General features: G+C 47.7%; 2 protein-coding genes across 6 annotated transcripts in view; one reads left to right on the top strand and one right to left on the bottom strand.

Moving 5' to 3' along the window:
* The window catches only part of LOC102575103 (structural maintenance of chromosomes protein 6), a 69,145-nt gene extending 54,616 nt beyond the window's left edge, over positions 1–14,529 (bottom strand). For 2 of the 3 annotated variants that reach the window (XR_002088483.2, XM_019481716.2), the window contains exons 1-6: positions 14,439–14,529; positions 13,756–13,878; positions 11,576–11,724; positions 7,383–7,500; positions 1,522–1,627; positions 1,000–1,136 (exon numbers count right to left, since the gene is read on the bottom strand). Coding sequence is in view for 2 of the 3 variants with exons in the window: in XM_019481716.2 (XP_019337261.1) it covers positions 1,000–1,136; positions 1,522–1,627; positions 7,383–7,500; positions 11,576–11,719 (505 nt within the window). In the remaining variant the exon portion in view is untranslated. The remainder of the gene's footprint in view (positions 1–999; positions 1,137–1,521; positions 1,628–7,382; positions 7,501–11,575; positions 11,725–13,755; positions 13,879–14,438) is intronic. The other variant, XM_019481711.2, reaches the window with a different exon arrangement.
* Positions 14,530–14,571: 42 nt separating this feature from the next.
* The window catches only part of GEN1 (GEN1 Holliday junction 5' flap endonuclease), a 42,937-nt gene continuing 37,058 nt past the window's right edge, over positions 14,572–20,450 (top strand). For 2 of the 3 annotated variants that reach the window (XM_059729466.1, XM_006276289.4), the window contains exons 1-2: positions 14,572–14,671; positions 15,161–15,285. The gene's annotated coding sequence lies outside the window, so the exon portion shown is untranslated. The remainder of the gene's footprint in view (positions 14,672–15,160; positions 15,286–20,450) is intronic. The other variant, XM_059729462.1, reaches the window with a different exon arrangement.

Raw genomic sequence — 20,450 nt, 5'->3', positions numbered from 1 at the left:
GCATGGGTAGGCGTGCCCGCCATTTCTAATTTTATGTAGAAATATGACAAATATTTTGAGAATACTATTTCTTGCAAATTCTTTACACATACATGTATAGCCTGAAAGACAATACACTTTACTACTAAATACTGTATTTACTTGCATAATACTTGCACTCCTGAATATCCCTTCAAAAGCTTAAAAAATGAATTATATGTGAAATGCCTACACCCAACTGTCGGAAATAACAAATTTTAAAACTATTACTTTTATGAGATATGAGTTGTTGAAGAAAAGAATACACCTACATGTGAAATGCCTTCTACATTGTACGTTAGTTCCCCTCTACATTTTGCCTAGTCTGAAAGATTGTGCAAGCTGGGGAAAAAAGGGATGAGCATTCAAACACAGAGTTACAACATTAATTTAGCACTGATATTTCCTCAGCCTTGTTCTAGAGTCCATATAATTGCCTCACCTTAAGTTTTTAATGACAAAATTTCAGGGAAAAAGTGTGGCAATTATATAAGAAAATATAGTTCTTAGGTACAGAAACAGCATATTATTGTTAATTTATTTAGTTGATCAAGCATTTCCCACATTCAGAGTCGTCTTAAATGAACACATTCTCTTTAGTCACTGAATTTTCACTGATTTAAGGCAGGGGTGTCCAACATAAGGTGGCCAGGCTGGATTCAGCCCACAGAGCCTGGGGCTCGCAGGGAAGCCAGGGCTAGCAGGCCTGTCACCAAAAACCAGAGCATGAAGCCTCACTGGGGACATTTGTCAGCAAGGTGGCAGAAGGGAGAGTTGGGGGACAACAACTGTTGTATTAATCCCCAGTATTTCCCGATGCTGCCAATTACCTCCACCGCATCTGGATCCAGCCCAAAAGGATTCCCATGTTCCAGATCCATGACTTTGTCACCCTGACTCTTTCCAAACTTAAAAACAATAAAAGGGATGAAATATGTTTAAAGCTTTAAATATGTAATGTGAAATAAAGTATCACCAAACCTGATTTGCTTTTCATTTTATAACTACGACTTCCTTCTGTGCTAATATGCTGATTCACAATAATAGAGTCACCATAAACTTCTGGTTTAAAGGCTTCTCTGCCTTGGTTTCGTAATGTTATTGAAATATCTGCAGAACTTCAAACAAAAAGTGTAAGTTAATTCACTGTTAATTTTAGAGACATGCAGCAAAATAATAAAATAGATTTTCCAACAATAGATTTTCAAATCTTGTTTAGACCACAAAATTTGGCCCATGATATTTAGTTAGATTCAGTCACTACAGTGGTATTTCTGTTTTTTCCAGAGAAGCTCACAACTATAAACAACGCTTTATACATAGTTCAAAACTAAAATGCATTGAAAGAACTGTTTGCACTAAGTAGAAATCTAAATGTATTAGACATATAAGCCCCTGGAACCCAAACTTTGATACAGCGTGTTATACGTAAATGGCCCCAATTTATGGTGTTGTCCATCCACATGATCCTCCCCTAACACATGAACAAAACATTTCACTTACGACTCTCCATCTTTCACAAATGCTTTCAGGGAGGATCCCCTGTTAGTTGTGGTAGCTTTCCCACCAAGGCCAACAATAAGAGCTGTTAATACAGCACTCTTCCCACCTGTGAAAGGAAGCACATAAATATTTTATAAATCAATACTGTAATTTAACTAGATTAAAAATACAAGTTACATTTCAACCCAAACCTTACATATTTAAACTAGACTGGCAAAACTGAAATTACTGTTTAAGAATAAACTTCATTAAACTACTATACCAACCTTTCCAATATTCTCTTAATAATCTTTTTTTCTCTTACTAAAAAATAGAATAAAATAAAAAACTGAGCTTGACATATTTAAATTAAAATTATGTGGAAAATTCTCAATTTTGACCCTGCAACATCAAATCGGGGTTTATCCAAATTAGGAAAAAAAGACTGGAAAATTGATTCCCCCTCCCCCCGCCTAGCCACCTAAAACAATCATCTTTAAACCACCAAACCACGAAGAAGTGGTGGAGAAGCCTTTCTTCAAACAGGTGGCAGAAGTTACCTGATCACAGGTCCTGGTTCTCATCACCCTGACATCTGCTGGGAGTGCAATGCAGCAGTGCACAGGCAATCCAGGAAGTTTTTGGAGAGTGTTTCGGAAAACTTCCTGGTGCAAGTGTTGGACAGGCGAACTAGGGGTTATGCCCTTCTTGATCTGCTGCTCAGAAACAGGGATGAGTTGCTGGGGATGGTGATTGGGAGAGGTCCCAGATAATTGGAAAAGGGAAAATATAGTGGCCATCTTTAAGAAAGGGAAGAAAAAGAATCTGGAGAACTACAGACTGGTGAGCCTCATCTCAGTCCCTGCAAAAATCATGGAGCAGGTCCTTAAGGAACCCATTTCTAAGCACTTGGAGAAAGGGGGGGTGTTTAGGAACAGTCAGCAGGGATTTATCAGGGGCAAGTCACGCCTGACGAACCTGATTGCCTTCTATGACCAGGTGACTGGCTCTGTCAATGTGGTATATGGTGAATATGGATGTGTCGGTGGACGTATATAGTGAACCCTTTGCAGGACACTCCTTTGAACTGGAACTGGTGTTTGGGCTGTTGGCGGTGGTGTGTGGGCTCTGGGCTGTTGCAGGGGGGAGAGCGGAGGAAAGGGGTGCTGACCAGCTTGGTGACTGGCTTGTTGACCCAGAACTGACCCCAGAACTGCCTATGTGGCCCATGGGCAAAAATAATTGCCTGCCCTTAGACTATGGTGTGTTCTCTGGACTGTCAGGTGGATAGAAAACTGGCTAGATCATCAGCCACAAAGGGTAGTAATCAATAGGTTGATGTTTGTGGCTGATGATCCAACCAGTTCTCTATCCACCTGACAGTCCATTGATCCAACTAATACTTCCCTAGCTTGCTTGTGAGAATATTTTTGGAGACTATATCAAAAGCTTTGCTCAAGCCAAGGTACGTCACATCCACTGCTTTCCCTGCATCCACAGAGCCAGTCATCTCATCATAGAAGGCAATCAGGTCACAGCTCTGCCCTGGCCCTGTGATTGCAGCCTCGCCTGCCTGTCCCACTCCTGAACACTGATCCCTGCCCACCCACCATCCCACCCCACGTAGGGAGTTTAGGTGCATTGTTGTAGAGGGGTAGGGGGTGGATGCTAACCTGGCCAGCAACAACTCATCAAAACACTCTATGTGGCCCCCAGGCCCAAATAATTGCCCGTTCCTGCCTTAGAGACTTCCATAATTTTGAGAGACCCCTACAACTCATACCAGTGCCTACACATCAGGTTTGATCCAGGGCATGCCAGGGACCAGGTCACAATGTACCCACGTCACCTGGCGCTCCCCTCAGCATAAGAAAGGGAGGGTGACTATCTGGGAGAGTGGGTGAGGGGTTGCCTCCTCCTGGTGCACTTTGGGAAAATGGGTGGGGGGGCTTTGACAAGTACTGGGGGTGACTGGTAGGACAGGTGTATCAGGAGTCTGTTTTTCCAATATGGGTGGAAAGAATGAGACAGGGAGCGGGGCTTGATAATCTCACTCCCAGCCATAGTCCCATTCCAGCTGCCCAGTCATGTACCCTGCCCACATAGGACCTACCCCCAGCAAGGGGTGCAGGGTGGATGGGCTGGAGTGCCTGGGCAGCACAGATAGGTCCAGCAGTGGCAGCCAGGAGCTGCTACCACAGGGGCTGCCGAGAAATGGAGTCTGCTATTGACCATATTTTGCCCACCACTGCTCTAAATGAAAATACTGCAAGGTGGAAGCCTAACTGGTTGAAGCGTTGTGTCCAAAGAGTAAACACTGATTGTACAACATATAACTGGCAAGTAGTAGAAAGCAAGCCTCCTTTTGGGTCCTGTGCTGTCTAAGATTTTTATTAATGGCTCGGAACATGGAACTGAGTGAACATTAAGTAAATATGCAGGTGACAGCAAGCTGAATACAAACATTTTGGAGAAGCAAACTGATTTAGAATGTTCTTGATAAATGGAAAAATGAATCAAATGTAATTTAGCATGAACAAGAGCAAAATGTTGCACTTAAGATGGAAAAATCAAGTGCCAACCAGAAAACAAATACAAATAACATGCACATTAAGGAGGAGGAGTTTGACATATTTTACAAACTTCTGTAAAAATGTGGTTTCAGTTCCAGTCATTTTATGGTACGTTACTTAAGACAAGGTGTTGACAACTTATCATGCCCAGACTGGACCCAGTTTGGGAAGGTCTGACCTTGCTAGGGGCAGCAAGGAGAATTGGGAGGCCAGCTGTGTTGAGTCACATGTTACTTTCCCAGGAGGCCTCCCTGCTGCTCTTTCATGCCTGTGCTTACCCTCATTGTAGAGAGGGCACGTGCAGCAAGGGAAGTGCAAGCAGCTTCACATGGCACGGAGCAGGTGCAGAGCTACACAGCCCACAGCAGTGATATGCAAAACTGTTGCTGACACCTACTTAAGACAATTCTTAAATACCCAGAAAAAAGCTTTGCTTGTACTTTAAAAAATTAACATTTGAGCCTTTTTGTGATACCACTATATATAACAAGTCACTGTTTACAAATTAGAGTAAAACAAATATCACAATAACAATTCATTTTTCCAAAGTATGCCTCCATTCTAAATAAAGTAATAAAAAATTTCTGAAAATATAGGGCTAAAAGGGACCTCAGGAGGTCCAGTCCCCTGGTCAAGATAGGATCCTCCCTGTCTAACCCATGCTCAGGTGTTTGTCCAACCTGCTCTTAAAATCTTTCAAAGATGAATCTCTTTGATCCAATGTTTACCTACTGTCATAGTGAGAAATTTCTTCCTAACATCCAACCTAAATTTCCCTTCCTGCAATTTAAGAAGGTTTCTCCTTGTCCTGTCTCTTGCTTCCAGAGAGAACAGTCTATCACCATCCTCTTTACACCCAGAAATGCAACCGTATTGTTTTCAAATCCTCTAAAACAGCAGACGTTTTGACAAACAATGTTTGGTGGTGAGGGTGGGCAAGTTGAAATTGAAGTTTTTTAAGAGGACTAAGTGCTAGATTCAGAAAGGGACTCTGGAGAACTTTAGGTGTTCAAGTCCAAAACTGCAAACCCCAACTAGGTGCCAACAGTCTTAGATGGAAACCAAATTGTTTGTCAGTAAAGTGCCTACTTTCTGTTTCTACACATGACCAGAGCATGGCAATCTTGACTCAGCACGTCTTAGGAATTATTTCCAATCACGATCCACAAACCAGGAATTCTTCTATGTGGCAGAGCTAGAAAGGCAAAGGGAAGAAATGCCCTGCTCACACCCCTGTCCCAGCTCTTTGAGTGCCCAAGACATACCTGGACACCAAAACCAGCACAAAGCCGGGAGAGCCAGGGCGAGATTCTTAATCAACCCCGACTGCACAGGGATGATTCATGGGGCCAGAGACTGATTCTGGAGGCATGCGCCAGCACGAGCAGGCTTTCTGGTGGGAGGCGGGACCAGAGCCCCATACTGGCTCTACTGTTGAGCAGTGAGCTGGTTAATCAAGAGCCAGTCATTCTCCCAGCAGGGAACTCAAGGCCCAGTTGTGTGGCAGAGGCAACGCAAAGAGCTGTCAGGAAGCCCTAAGAAGCTGCGGGAACTGAGGTGCAGTGGTGAACAGGCGACAGAACAAGCTGAACACCAGATGGCTGAGGAGCAGCCGAGTTGCTCACCTTTCATTACTCCTATAAGGAACGGACTCTTGGGTATATTGAGAGCCAAATCTGGTGCCTTCAGCTATGAGGCTGGGTGCAGAGAAGACTCTGAGTAATTATAAGACTGGAGGTATGAGGCAGGAGTGTAGGAGTCAGAGGAGCTCCCAAATTACCTGGCACTTAAGGCCAGCCAGTTGGTGCAGTGTTGAACAGGACTGGTGGTATTTCCTGGTACTCTTCCCCGTTTGGGGGTGGCTGTTCTCAGACAGAACATCCCTCCTGTAATTTCTCCATCAAAGTCATGGCAGGCGAGACTAAGTGTGGACAGGAAAAGCCTCCCCTGGAGGAGGGAATGAGCCAGGTCACCCGATCAAAGGCTTGGAATAACCTGGTCATCGAGACTTACTAACCTACCACAGGAGGTGACATTGACTCAGTGACATTCTGCCTATGTCCACTGAAGGGCTTCATCAAAGCTTGTCTATAAACTTAAGAGAGAAATACAACTATCACCTTCATTCAAAAACATAACCTAAGAAGAAGAAAGTGGTGTTGCTCATATACAAGTCCTAATGGTTGGAGCACTCAACCAGTGTAGAGTAGAGGTGCACTGATACATTGGTCCGATATCGGATTGGCATTGATATAAAGAAAATTGCTGATTATGTAAATTTTCCTCTTACTGGTGCCGATACGATATGGACTGCTGCGCATCGCTACAAATAGCTGATGTTCAGTTTTGCACATGGACTGGCGACTTAGCAAAACAACAACAGAGAGTAAGGAAATCAGATCAGGAAGACCCAGTAAAACAAGGAATCTATCTTTGGAAATAAAGGGCAAACAGGTTTGTGGTGTCTGAATCAGTGCAGAATATAGTCCAGCTGCAAATAGTGCTCAAGAAGATAAAATAAGGTGGCAACCACCTAGCAACAGTGACAATGAAAGACAATGAAAAACAGCAAGTTGTCTGCATTTCAACTGCATCTGCAGAACATCACATGACCAACACATATGGTGACCTGAGACCTTCAACCCAGCACAGCTGGCTGATCGAGGACTCTTCTTACATCCACCCAAGTTTGTTGCAGCATGCTGAGACTCAATTTAACACATGGCATTGCTGCTCAGAGAGAGAGAGAGAGAGAGAGAGAGTGTGTGTGTGAGATCAATAAAGCTCAAAGAGAGAGGGGGAGAGAGAGAGAGAGAGAGAGAGAGGGATCAATAAAGCTTTGTTTGATCTTTCAGTCAGACAGGGGTGCCATGGTCAATACATATAACCACCTTGGTCCACTCTAAGGGGTAGTAAATTCTATCCTAGCACCAAGAGGGAGGAGACCCAAATTGAATTCTCTTAATTATTCAAGATTCATAGGATCTGAAAGGGAAAGTAAGATTCTAGTCTTACAGTTATGCATTCATCACTCATAGAAGGCTCTGGGTTCCAGGCCCTGTCACAAGAACTGTTAAAACAAAATATTGCACATGTAAACAGTCCCTGGGCAGGGGCAAAATCCCAAGACAATCCTTCCCAGGTGAGATCTGCTCAGTTGCCTAGACAGCCTTGCTTTCTTGCTCTCATTCCAGAATCTTCGATTCTGCTCAGCATCACAATGCCCAGGTCTCTTATGGAACTAGACGCTAGTCTCTTAATACTTACAAGTTAACAGTGTTTCTGACAAAGGAGAAATCTAATACTTACTTCCATTGTTTCCAACCACAAAAGTGACATTAGGTCCAAATGGAAAGGGTCCTAGCATCGAATGGCACATAAAGTTCTTTAGTTGGATACTTTCAATTATTCCAACCTCCCCTGAAGTCTACAGAGATATGATAAAATTGCACATATGAATAATAGTAAAAAAACAAAAATCAGGAAAAACATATCGAAAGTGAACTTTAAAGAAAGACAAGTAAAGAAGTAACATGATAACAACTGGATAGTATGTAAATAAAATCAAAGTATCTGTAAACAAAACAGAACATTTAACAGAGTACCTGATATTAAAGTTCATTGAATGCTATGAAAATTTTTAGTTCTGCAATTCCCAATCTTGCAGCTGTTCTCCAAGTCAGGGTCACAATGATAAAAAATGGCACACTCCCAGGGAGGGAGTCATGGGACAGGCATGTGCCCCTCAGAACTGTGTGCAGGTGAGGGTGGATACAGGCTGCCCACTGCCGGTTTGGGGCTCCCCACCCTGCTGCCTCCTCCCGGGGCCTCCACAGCAGAGCGGGATGGGTAGGGTCAGTGCTGCCATTGGGAGCCCCATGCCAGCCATGCCACCATGGCGAGGTGTCCCCTGCCTGCCCAGTAGGGCTCCCAGCAGCAGCAGAGCCTTCCTACCCTCTTGCACCACATCCTGCCCACTGAACCATGGAGGGGCGCTCCAAGCCCACAGCAGGCAGTTCACATCTGCGCCTCTCCCCTGTCCCCCATGGCACCACTCCAGCTGTGCTGTTTATAGGGGGTAGGGAAAACACAAGCCATGTAGGAGTTGGGGGCTGTGGGTTGGGAGGGGCACTGGCGGGTCTAGGGGGCTGTGGCTCAGGAGCAAGGGGCACTATCAGGGCTGGGGGGAGGTGCTATGGGTCAGGAGTGTGGGGCACCGGCAGAGCCAGGGGGCTGTGGGTGGGAAGTAAGGGGCACTGACAGGGCCAGGAGGCTGTAGGTCAGGAGTGAGGGGCACCTGGGAGGGGTGGGGGACTGTGGGTTGGGAGGGGCCATGCTGAGGAAATGTTTGGAAAGCACTGTTACAGCTATCAGTATAAGCAAGTTATACTATTGTGACAGGACCTGTGCCCAGAGGCGCTGTGGTGCCACCTGGTAGACACACAGCTCCTGCTCAGGGTGCCTCCGGGTACCTTTCCCTATTATTTTTCGTTCCATGCCTTGATGTTGTTTAAAAGAGTTGGGAGGCTGCCCCAAGGACCCGCTCTGGGTCCAGTCCACTGCAAATTTACCCTCAGATAATCCAATGTGGCCCTTCCAACCCTATTAGTACCCTAGGACACCAGGCGCCTTCAGGGTTGTTCACAACCTCCATCTGACTCCATAGCCATACCTCACAGATGGGATCTGATAACATGTGAGAGGAGCTGCCCAGCCCCACCACAATGTTTGGCCTCCTCAGGCCTCAAAACCTTTGTTGGGGCTTCAGCCTTCCCAGCTCTGGCCCCTTTTCTCTGGCTGGGCCCCCTCAGCTTTGGTCCACTGAGCTGGACCTTGGCCTTGCACTTCCTGGGCTCTGGGGCTGTGGCCAGGCACCTTTGGTGCCTGCCACTTTAAGAGGCATAAGGAGGCTGTGCAGCAGCTGGCAGGTGCAATGCAGCCTAATGAGGTGGTCACATGTCCACAGGAGGGCTCCTGGATTGGAGTATGGGACTGAGCAGCCTCAATATAAACCCAGGCCCCCAAGGGTGAGTTGTTACTTACATTTAGGGAGCTATAGAGACAACATCATTCAGTTGGAGCTGCTGCTCCCATAATACCTGGTGGTCAAGGGCAGGAACTATGGGGATGGAGGAGGTTCCTGGTCCTGGAGAATGACCTAAAACTACACTCTGTTACGGATGGATGGTGTGGTGGGGCTGCCTGGGCAGGGTGGTCCCCAGGACATACCACTACAGATGCCTGCCTACTGAAAGGTGAGTATGGGGTGCTGTATACCCTCAGCCCCCATGGCCTGGTGGGTAACCCTGTAGCAGGCGCAGGCAGGGTCCAGGCATGTTGATAGATGCCTGAGTGGGCCATAGGCTGAGGTGGGGGCCCAGGTAGGTTGACAGACTCCTGAGGCCCAAGGGGCATAAGGCCCAGAAGCCCCAGTGAGGGGGCAGTGTAGTGGTCCCAGTAGGGGGATATGTGAGGGAATAGTCTAGCAGTAGGCTGTATAGAGTAGGGTCCATAAATGGGCCTGAAGGACTGCACATAGATGGTGTAGAGTAAGGTCCATGCAGGCAGGCCTGAAGACCAGGGTCTGCGAGAAGGGCCTGAAGGACTGTGCATAGGCCAGCCCCAGTAGTTTGATAGAGCAAGCCCCAGTAAGGGGGCAGAGTACTTACCCCAGCAAGGAAATTGTGAGAGGCCCTATTGACAGTGCATGAGTTGAGGCCCCAATGAAGGAGGCACATGGCCCAGGTAAGTCTCCAGATGCCTGAAGCCAAGTTGGGTCTGAATATGGCCTAGCAATGGGGCTGGGGGAGTTGGGAATAATCTGGATGCCATCTGCGAGGCATGGTGTAGAAGCTGGAGCTGTGTATTATGCCCTTGGCATTGGGCATTAAAGTGGGCAGCTTCCCACCTTGTTAACATATTATCACAAAGGCATGGCATGTGAGTCATGTGGGTGGACTGCCCTACACAGGTGGGCGGGTTGACATTTTTGAAATGTCCCCAGAGAAGACCGCCCCCCCCCCCCCCCCCCCCCCCCCAGTCACAGGGCCCCTTGGCCTCATAGTACCTCTTGCCCCTGGTGGGCTCAGGCTCTGGCCCTCTCAACCTGTCACCAAATTGCATCCCTGCCCACAATGGAGCAAAAAACCTTACATGCCCTTCAGGCACCCCTATGGCCTCCTTTCCAACCCCGCCAGTCATACCTGATCCTCTAGTTCTAACTAGAACAAAAAGGCAAGCAATACTTCGAAATAAAGCCTCCTCTACTGAGGGGAAAAACATTTGGCCAGCCCTCCTACCCTTAAGCTCTTACTTCTCTACTCTCATGGTATCTAGGTCCCTGCCAGGGTAACCCCTGCAGCCCCTCTCCTGGAAGCTCTGTTCTCTGCAATGCACTAGGCTTGACTGACTGGCCCCCTTGGATCAGATGACTCCCTAGTCAGGCACAGGGGTTTCTCTTTGCATCCAATGGGCAGCCTGCCTCTTGCTCCTGCAGCTTATAAAGGCTGCAAGTAGTGGGGCTCCTTTGGCTGCCTGGGAATCTGCCCTATTCATCCTGCTTATTGCTGTGCACCTAGCCCCATCTCATCTGCCTGCCTAGCTACACAACCAGGCTATCTGCTTGTGTCTTTTTCTTTTCTTTTCTTTTTTTTTTTTATTAGCATGGGCCTTTGGCTCCCTGTTGTAACAATGTAATATACAACCCAAATGTAGTAAATGATAAAAATGAGAACCTTCTTCATTATATTCAGAATTTCTACTTGCATCAATAATGTATGCAACTATTTTAATGCTGCCACTTGAATAGTTAGAAGCATGCCTTTCCAGTTGGTCATTTTTCTTTCCAATATCTTGCCCCATTCTTTGCACCACTAAGCCACAACATAAGTTACCCGATTTAGTTTTGGATTATTACCCAAATACTTACTTCCTTAATTGCACTGACTGTACTTGGCTTCTTTAGCAGCAACCGATGAGTGGCTGACCGTAAAATGTATGGTAGCATACCAGTGATATTGTAGCCAGGATGGTCCAAAAATTATGCAAGAAGCAACTATTATTAGGGTGATTATCTTTTATTGGACCAATTTATGTAGCTGGCACATGGTTTTGAATGCATGAAATCTTTGCCAAGCTTTAAACAAAGAATGGTATCCATGTTTGTGTTTACAATATTTAAAAAATGTATTAAAAAAAATTCAAAATTGACTTGAAAGCAGGCCATTTAGAACATAGAGAATGATTAAAATTTATCATTATTATGACTAAAAGCTCCCTGAAAAACTGTTCCAGGAGAATATTCTTCAAAAAGGTAGCTATAAATAATTGCTCCTGTAGAAGACCTTCATTTCCATATTGCTGTTTCAGCAGCCTCCATATACACTTGTTTTATTTTTCACCAGAAATGCCTAGCTAAATAAAAAAACTTTTTTTTTTTTCTTTTTGTTAAAAGCCTCCTTTCTTTCTTTCCTTTTAAGGAAACACTGAAGTTTACAGCTCACCAACTCTGAACAGGAACTGCTGCCAGACTGCAAATGTGAACGTGTTACTTCATCAGGCTCATGACCAGACTCATCTGTGTTTTCTTGTCTTGGCCTTTTGTGGTCTCTAGTTTTTGAAATGATCTCCTCTCTTCTCTTAGCCATACGTACTGGAAAATAGTAATAAAAACTCAAGTTTTGTTTTTTTTTTAAATCAGCTGATTTAAAAAATATCGGACAATAATAATAAACTTGTGACTATCAGTTAAAAAATATGAATGATAATAAGCTGTGAAAAAACCTCTTGTGATACTAAGTGGGGAAATGTTCTCTCTCAGGCATCTTAAATAATGTTAGATAATTACAGAATGACCAAAAAGCTGACATGCTCAAAATTGATACAGCATGGGTACAGATTTAAAAAAAAAAAAAAAAAAAGCCCATAAATTTAGATAACTAGAAGGAAAATTTCACTCAAAAGTATTTCAGATAAATCCTGCTGGAACTAAAACCCAGAAGTTCCTCATTGGAGTGTTCTTGGTTCTTGCCTCTCCCTGCAGGGTAAGACTGATTGCCCCACTTGGGATAAGGAAGTTTGACCAGGGTCAGACTGGTATGGATGACTGAAGGGTTGCCTTCCTCTATAGCAGGGGCATGGCCCTCTTCCATGGATCTCTCAAGTGCATTTTTCAAAATGTTTTAGTGGCAGGATACTGACTGCTCTTGCTCCCCCTACTTTACCTGTGGCAGGTAAGGGTGCTTTTTCATGTTTTGGGGCAAGATGCCTTGTAACTGTGCAATAAATTTGACTGTGTAGTTTGAGGAATAGGTTAGATGAGCACTTGTAAGGGATGTTCCTCTCTTGGGCAAGGAGTTGGACTAGATGACCTCCAAAGGTCCCTTCTAGCCCTGCTTTTCTATGATTCTTTCAAGTAACTATTGAACTTAATTTGCTCTCACTTAGGATACAGGAATCTCAATGAGTGTTTTAAGGTCAGACTTGTAATTACCAAGCATATCTGACACTAGAACGTATATATTACTAGCTCTTCGCTTAGGAAGTTTTTGTAGCGTGAAAAGCCTCTTGTTTTTATTACTTAATCCTGTTATTGCAACACAAAGCACAATAAAATAAAATGATTACAAATACTTTGTTGATGTTTTCTTTACACACACAACATGAAGCTTATCCTTCTTAATTTCTTGTAACACATCAGTAAAATTAAGGTCTTAAAACTAAAGCACAGTCCTTTGAATCATTCTGACTCTTGAGACATGGAAAGGAAAAAAAAAAAAAAAATGAGCACTTCACTCTAAACTTGGTGCACTCCTGGGCCAAGCCCAGCACATGCCCTGAAGAGGCAGTGTGTTAGGTGCACCTGGCTTTCCCAATGTTTGTAGAGACTGGGTGCTTTGGTGATATTTTTTTTTTTTGGGGGGGGGGGTGGGGGGGGAGGGTGCTCTCATCTAGTAAATAACGCTGATTCAAGCAGCTGAAAGTACCATAAAGCCTCACTGAAGTGCCCAATCTATAGAGGCACTGCAGGTCAAAGTGTAACATGCTGCTGCTTCCAATTAGAGTATTTCCCCTGCCTTGTGTCTGTCAGTGCCCTGTGCCCATTAAACATTTTTATGGCTATCAGATTTGGCCTCTCATGTTCATACTACACTGAACATGAGGACCAGAGTAACAGAAATTAGGTAAAATTCACAGGTACAAAATGAAAGGCCATGCTTGCATAGACCAAGAACAAGAATTACTGTTTCAAGCTAAGTGCTGTTTAGTTGGAAACAACATGGGAATAAAAGATCTAGACCCACTAGAGGCAATGGGTTTTTTGTTATTTTTTTTTTTAATTAAGTTATTGGACCAGCTACATAGATGGCAGAGACAGAAAGCATATGGGCACAAAGCACCCTTCAGGGCTAGCAAGGCAGTTTGGGCAGATGCAATATCTTTTATTATACTAATTAAATAGTTGGACAGAAGATTTTTAGCAACTTTTTGAGCACAAATGCCCTTCGTTCAAACCACAAACATTGGGAGACATTTCTTCAGGGCTGCCACCTACTGAAGCTGCTGCCTCCCTGAATCAGTCTAACTCTACATCCCAGAAAAACAACGGCCTGGGTCCAGAACGATATTTATTGTAACGACCTGCACGGATCAGGGCTGTGCGCCGCGGCCAGCAGGCACGTACCAGTTGTGGCGTTGCCAGTTCTCGTGATTTTTGGCGTTGCTCTTAAAGTCTCTAATCTACACCATAAGTTCCCAAGCCATGGTCCGCGAACCACCGCCGTGCCGCGAGCTTCATTCCCGCAGCCTGCAGAAACGTGGCAAAACAACCAAGACAGTCTGTGTAAGGTAAGACCCCCCCAACATTAAAACACGAGCGGTGCACTTTGATTTGTCAAACAGCAAAAAACGTGTAGCGAGCGGTCTGCCAAGACCCTCACCAATTTTCAAGTGGGGAAAAAAAAACAAAAAAGTTTGAGAGCCACTGATCTAAATATAAATATTCAATCATGTCTCAAATTAAGGAACAGAAATAGCTAAATATAGAATGACTATCTTATTTAAAGATAAATATCGATAAAAAAAAGAGCTGAGTTTTTCACTTCCCCCAAGCCTAGACTTTAAGCACAACGCCCCCCCGCAAAAAAGCAAGACTCGGGCCCAGTTGCGGGGGACCGCGCAGCGCAGCCGCGCCACGGCGGTATTTACGGCGCGATTTGCGCTCTCCATTGTAGGTCTGGTGAGTGCCTCCACGCCAGCTCCTGCCTGGCAGGACACTCCGGTGTCGCGGCGCGGCTGGGGCACGGCCCGGCTGTCCCGCGCCCTCCCCCGCACGGCCCCGCAGCAGCCGCCCCGAGCCGCACTTACCTCCCGGCCGAGACCGCGCGCCGCCGCCGCCGCCCGTTGCGGTTCGAACGGTCCCGCCCGGGCAGCAGAACCCGGAAGTCGATCCAGGGGGCAGGGGAAGGAAGAGGGTGGCGAGCAGCGCCTTCTCCTCTGCGCCTGCGCGGCTGCGACGGGTAGAGTGAGGCGCCACATTTGAACGCTGAGCTCGGCTCCCCGCAGCGTGCGGGCTTGTGTCGCTGCCGGATCCCGCCGAGGTGAGCGCGCGGGGCGGGGGCGGCGGTCCCGGTCTCGGGGCGCTCGGGCCAGATTTTCGTCCGTGCAGTCAGCCATGTGGGCTCACGATGCACAATGGTTTGTGCGGCAGCCTGTGCAAAGCCCAGCCCGAGCCGCCTGTCCTACCTAGCGCGGCTGCCTCCACGTGAAGAAGCAGGGCTTGGCTTGGCCCACCCAGTTCTCAGTGGCTCCCTGGCGGTCTCCATGTCCCCCCCCCATCCTCCGTTCATGCCCTGAACCAAGGGCGGATGCCCTCTTTTCACCTAAAATAACCCAGAATTTTGTACTCGGTCAATTACAGATGAGTAACACAGCTACATTAATGTATTTCTATTGTAAGTAGCAATCATATTGATTCGGAAGGATTTTTTTGAGGTGATTTTGCTGGACATTTTGAAGGGCTCTTGGCTGAAGTCTTCTCAGGAGTCTCGGCTGCAGGTTTTCCTGGAGTCTCGTCTGCTTTCTTAAAGGAAGTGTCCAAGGAGGTTTGGGCAGGCATTCTCCAGGGAGATGAGCAACGCAGTGAACTTGTTCGCTGGTGTCGCGTCGGATCAAGCTTTGTAAAGTCGAAACGGGGTGTCGGTTTATAAACATTGTAAGTGTCGTTTGTTGCAACTCAAAACTTCTTAAGTGGAGGACTGCCTGTATTTGCGTGTTTTTTAAGTTGAAGGTCAGCAAATACGATGATTTTGAGCTTCCAATATGGTCATTTCATATTTAAGAGCTGGCAGCACCGGTACATGTGCACATGAGTGTATGCGGGAAAATCTAGGATTTGGCCAGGGGGGTGTGGCAGGCGGAGCTAGGGCAGCCCATAGGAAGCGGCACCTGTTTTTCCCCAGTTAAAAAAAGGAACTTGAAGCTTTCTGAGTGGGCTTGGCCTGGGGTGCTCAACCTCTGCCCTAGTCTGGCCGGTGGAGCCAGGACATCCAGCCTGCGGGGGTCCTTCACAGGTCAGGGAACTTGGCACTAGGAAGTGATGGAAGGTCCAGATGGCTGGATCCAGCCTCACTGAACAGGCCATTGCCTGCGTGGCAGGATCAGGGCCCAGACCTACCCCCCACATGGCCAGATCAGAGCCAAAATGCTCCCATCTCCCCCCCACCCCCATGTGTCTGGATCAGGGCTACATTTGTGTCCCCCTCCCGCCCATGCTCCCTCTGTATCTAGATCAGGCTACTCTGCCTTGTCCCCTGCTTGCACATCTGGATCGGGGCCAGTCTGCTCCCCAGTTCACATGTCTGGGTTGGAGTTGCTTTGCCCCCCACACCCCTCCCCCTACCTGCATGCCTCTGGATTGGGGCTGGGCCACTCCCCTCCACTTTTATGTCTGGATTTGGGCTACTCTGTCCTTCTCTTCCCCCCCCACCACCCGCATCCAAATTGGGGCTGCTCTCTACCTCTGGCCACAACAAACGGATCAGGGTCAGGCTGTACCACCCCCCCCATGGCCTGATCCAGCCTACAGAGAGACATGCTACTGGCTGTGTAGCTTGCAAGGCGAAAAGGTTGGACACCCCTGTGCTAGGATCGTAGCACTGTACTGAAGAGAAAAAGCTATCCTCACTTTATTGGAATTAGTTCAAAACAATTTGCAGGGCTGTGGAATAGGAGCTTCATTACCAGGAGCAGCTAACAGACTCCAGAATTACAGAACAACAGACAGCTCGATTGGTGGGACATTGAGACCATGAAAAAGAAGAGAGGGTCATTGACAGATGGAACAAAGGGTTTAGAAGGGATCGGGTAGGTTATAAGCAGGGATCTGGTTTTTCCATTTCCCATGGGAAAACAGAACAACATGGATTCCCCCTTTACCTGAGAAAAATGCAGATTTCTCATTTTAACAAAGAAACCTGCAGATTTTGCACTTTTGCAAAGAGCTCTTTGCAGGTTGGCAGGGTTCCAGCCAGCAGGAGGCTGAGGGGAGCGGGAGGAGGGTGATCAGGCAGCGTGGGCACCATATATGCATGTTGTGCCAGGCAGCCTGAAGAGCAGCTCTTGCAGATAAGTCGGGGGGGAGGGGGGGGATTGAGGCCCATATAGGGAGGAAGGGAGGGAGTTGGGCAAGGATGGGGCTGAGTCTGCTGCCCAGCTGGGTGGTGCTTGAGGCCTGGGGCTAGAATGGGAACACAACGGGGCTGGGGGTAGTTCATCCGGGGGGTGAAAGTGGGGCTGGTTCCCTGCTGCTACACATGCTTCCGGGGGGCCATGGGGTCCTGTGCCCCTCAGATCTGTGCATGGGGCAGGGGTGGGCTGCCTGCTGCAGGCTCAAGCTCCTCGCTCTGCTTGCCCACACCTGGGGCCTCCACAGCCCAGCAGGTAGGACCCAGCATGTCAGGGCAGAGCAGTATTGGGCAGGGAAGCTCCTTGCCACTGTGAGCCCCATGTTGCCCTGGTGAAGTGCCACATGCCCGCCCAGTGGTAGCGGAGGCAGCAACGTGGGGTTATGCCAGGGGAGCAACACGGAGGAGTGAGGGGCACCAGCAGGGCCAGGAAGCTGTGGCGGGGAGTGAGGGGCACCAACAGAGCCGGAGGGGGGAGCGGGGGGAGTGAGGGGTACTGGCAGGTCCAGGGGGCTGTGGGGGTGGAGTGAGGAGCCTGGACCTGTGTCCTGGTGAGAGAAGCGGGCAAGGGGAGCTCTGATTTTTCCATGAAAGAAAACCCAAATTCAAATACAAAAATGTATAGGTACTTAAAATTTATTTTATTATAGTGATTGAGGCATTGGTAGGCTTCCAAATTGCTTCTAAATTGTAAATATATCAGTAAAACATTGTGTTCAATTGATACCTATACATAGAGAAAGGAGTTTCATTTTAATCACAGATTTTGGATATTTTTTATCAGAATTGGGGCCGGGGGGGGCGTTAATAAGAAAATTTGCCATTTTTTTTATCCGAGAATACCAGGATCCCTGATTATAAGGAGCCATGAAGTCTGGTGACTCCTTCAGCACTGCCTGATTAGAAATGCTGCTGTCTGCCTGGCATTTGGTTTTAAACTTTGCATGGAGCAGGAGGGATGCAAGTGCAGCAGTGCAGCCCTGCTGGATCTACACGTGTGTGTGTGTGTACACTTACACACAGCTCAAGCTTTCATGACCTGAAGCTCATTTTTTCAGATGCTGTGAAAGGACACACAGAAAGCACAGTATAAGAAGGATGAGGTGCAAATCTACCCTGCCTTCTACTTAACTTCAGACTAGTTGCATCTCAAGGCTTCGTAGATAAACTTGCCTGGAGCCAGCTGGTTGTGTCCTGCTCTGATGCGTATCCTTACCTCCTGGCTTTAAATCTCACTGCCCCTTTCCTTTCAGAAGCTGTTTGTACTTAATGCGTGGAAACCAATGAAAGGAAGATTCTGTAGAGTAAGAGTGTAAAATCTCTATTTTGAGAGCACCACACCAGACTCTTCTGTCTCTACTATAAAATGAGGTGCTCAACCCCCAGCTCACAGGCCAGATCTGGCCCCCCTGCACTGTATCTTTCAGCCCATGGATCTCCCCACAGGCTATGGCCCTGTATGCTAGACTGGGCTTGCAGAGTGGCCTGGGGCCCAATCCTGGCAGGCAGGACCTGGGAAGGGCAGTGTGGGGCTCTAGGGCTTGGTCCTGGGATGCATGATTTGATTCACCCCACAGAACAGCCCTGTGTCCCTCATCGGGCCCCAGAGCCAAAAGGTTGAACACCACTGCTTTAAAATATAGCTAACTTCAGCAGAAGACAGATTGAGAACCTAAGGTGAGATGTTGGGAGCCTGTATGTGTGCGTTCTTTGTTTGCTGTTAGAGCACCAAATCTCTTAGGGGACTGGAGGTGTGTGCGCAAATAAGGTCTAGGTAGCTGCTGTGAAGTTTTTATATCTTCTCTGGGATAAGGAAGGTTGGGTGGAAGATCTGGGATGAATAAGGCCTTTGTGCTCCAAAATCTTTAGGTGGATCTCATTGCAAGGAGCAGGATCAAGGTTTACATCATTTTAAGAGATTGGTAGGTTATATGAATCTCTACTCAAGCACCAGTATAATTTGAAGGGGGCGCGAAAAAGTTTCTTCCCAAATCGCACATGAATATTTTGCAGTGACATTAAGGGAAAACACTTGTGTTTTTTTCTCATGTTTTTAATCGTCTTTTGCATTCTTAGTAGGATTGAAGTGTTGTTGTAGCTATGATAGTCTAGGGCAGTGTTTCTCAACCCATGGGTCACAGCCCAAAAGTGGGATGCAAGAATACATGAAAGGGTCACAAACAAACTTTAAAAATGGATTCTCCTTTAAAGGAAAAAAAGTGGGAAATGGTAGGTTTCCCCTTGCAGGCTGGCAGAGTTCCAGCCTGCAAGGGGCTGCTTAGCGTTGGTGGGGGTGGGAAGAGGGGGGGCTGTTACATGCATTTGTGGGGGCACACATGCACATGACTGCTAGGCACTGCAGAGCAGCTCCTTGCAGGCAAGTCTGTGGGGTGGGGGCATAGACAATGCATGGGGGGGGGGGTTGGGGACAGGTGACATGTTGGGCAGGTATGGGGGGGAACGTGCTCCCCCCAGACTTGTGTGCCCACAGCAGGCATGGGGCTGGAGCCTGGCCAGACTGGACTGGGTAGGAGTCACCTCCACAGCTGAGCGGGCAGGACCCAGCAAACCAGGAAAGCAAGACTCATTGCTGCTGTCCCTGGGCCCCCTGCACCAGCTGTGCCACCAGCAGCATGAGGAGTAATGGATGGGTGGAGGAGGGGGTGTGCTGCCCTCACCTCCTTCTTCCATTGCCAACTGGTCATATGTGTACCCCGCCACCATAGCCTGGCTGCCATTGCCATTCCCCTCAGGTCATGCTTCTACCTCAGAGGAGAGTTGGGATGGCAGGCAATGTGGGCAGCCTGAGCAAAGCAGTGGCAGCAGTCAGGCTATGGTGGCAGGATAGAGCCAGTGCATGAGCAGCTGGCAGCAGGGGGAGGTGAGGGCTGCATGGCCTCTCTCACCCCATGGGTTATTCTGCACGTAGCTGGCACAGGGGTCCTACTGCTTGCAGTGGCAGCAGCGACAACAAGTCTCAACCCTGCTCTGCCCTCCCACGCTGGGTCCCACCTATTATGCCATGGAGGTAGCTCCTGCCTGTGCCAGTCCTTCCAGGCTGCAGCCTCTTGCCCACTGTGGGCAAACAAATCTGGGAGGCATGTGCCCTCTCAAGGGCCTTCCCTACCCCACATACCCACCTTCTGCTCCACACACACTGAGGGGCTGGAGCCAGAGGGCACTGGGTTGGGAGTGAGAGGCACCAGCAGGGCCAGGGGGCTGTTTTCTATTTAATGGGTTGGGACTGGCCATCGATGTTTACAGATGGGTCCTGGTACAAAAACGGTTGAAAACCACTGGTCTAGGGCAGTGGTGCTGAACCTTTTTCCTGCTTGGGCCACGGGAGATGGAGGAGAGAGAGCAGTGGCTTAAGGAGTGGCCCACCCTCACCCAGATGTTCATGGGTGAGGAAAGGGGATGCAATTCGGCCCCATAGGACATGGGAATTTCGTGGTAAGGGGGTGGGTAGCAGTATTACTTGCCACTGCTCCCCTGCCACCAGATTTTCTGACCCATGTAGAGTCCCGCAGGCCAGATCTCATGGCTCTGCAGGCCACTTTTGTCCCACAGGCCAGAGGTTGAGCACCTCTGGTCCAGGAAATATGTGAGGAACAAAGGGGTTTTTTGGTAATATACTTTATTTGACCAACTGTGTAGATGAAAAAAATGAGAGAGAAGCTTTCTGGCCTGCAGT

This window comes from Alligator mississippiensis, chromosome 1 (genome assembly GCF_030867095.1).
Source record: "Alligator mississippiensis isolate rAllMis1 chromosome 1, rAllMis1, whole genome shotgun sequence".
Classification (NCBI taxonomy): Eukaryota; Metazoa; Chordata; order Crocodylia; family Alligatoridae; genus Alligator; species Alligator mississippiensis.
This window is presented reverse-complemented; position numbering and strand designations above follow the sequence as displayed.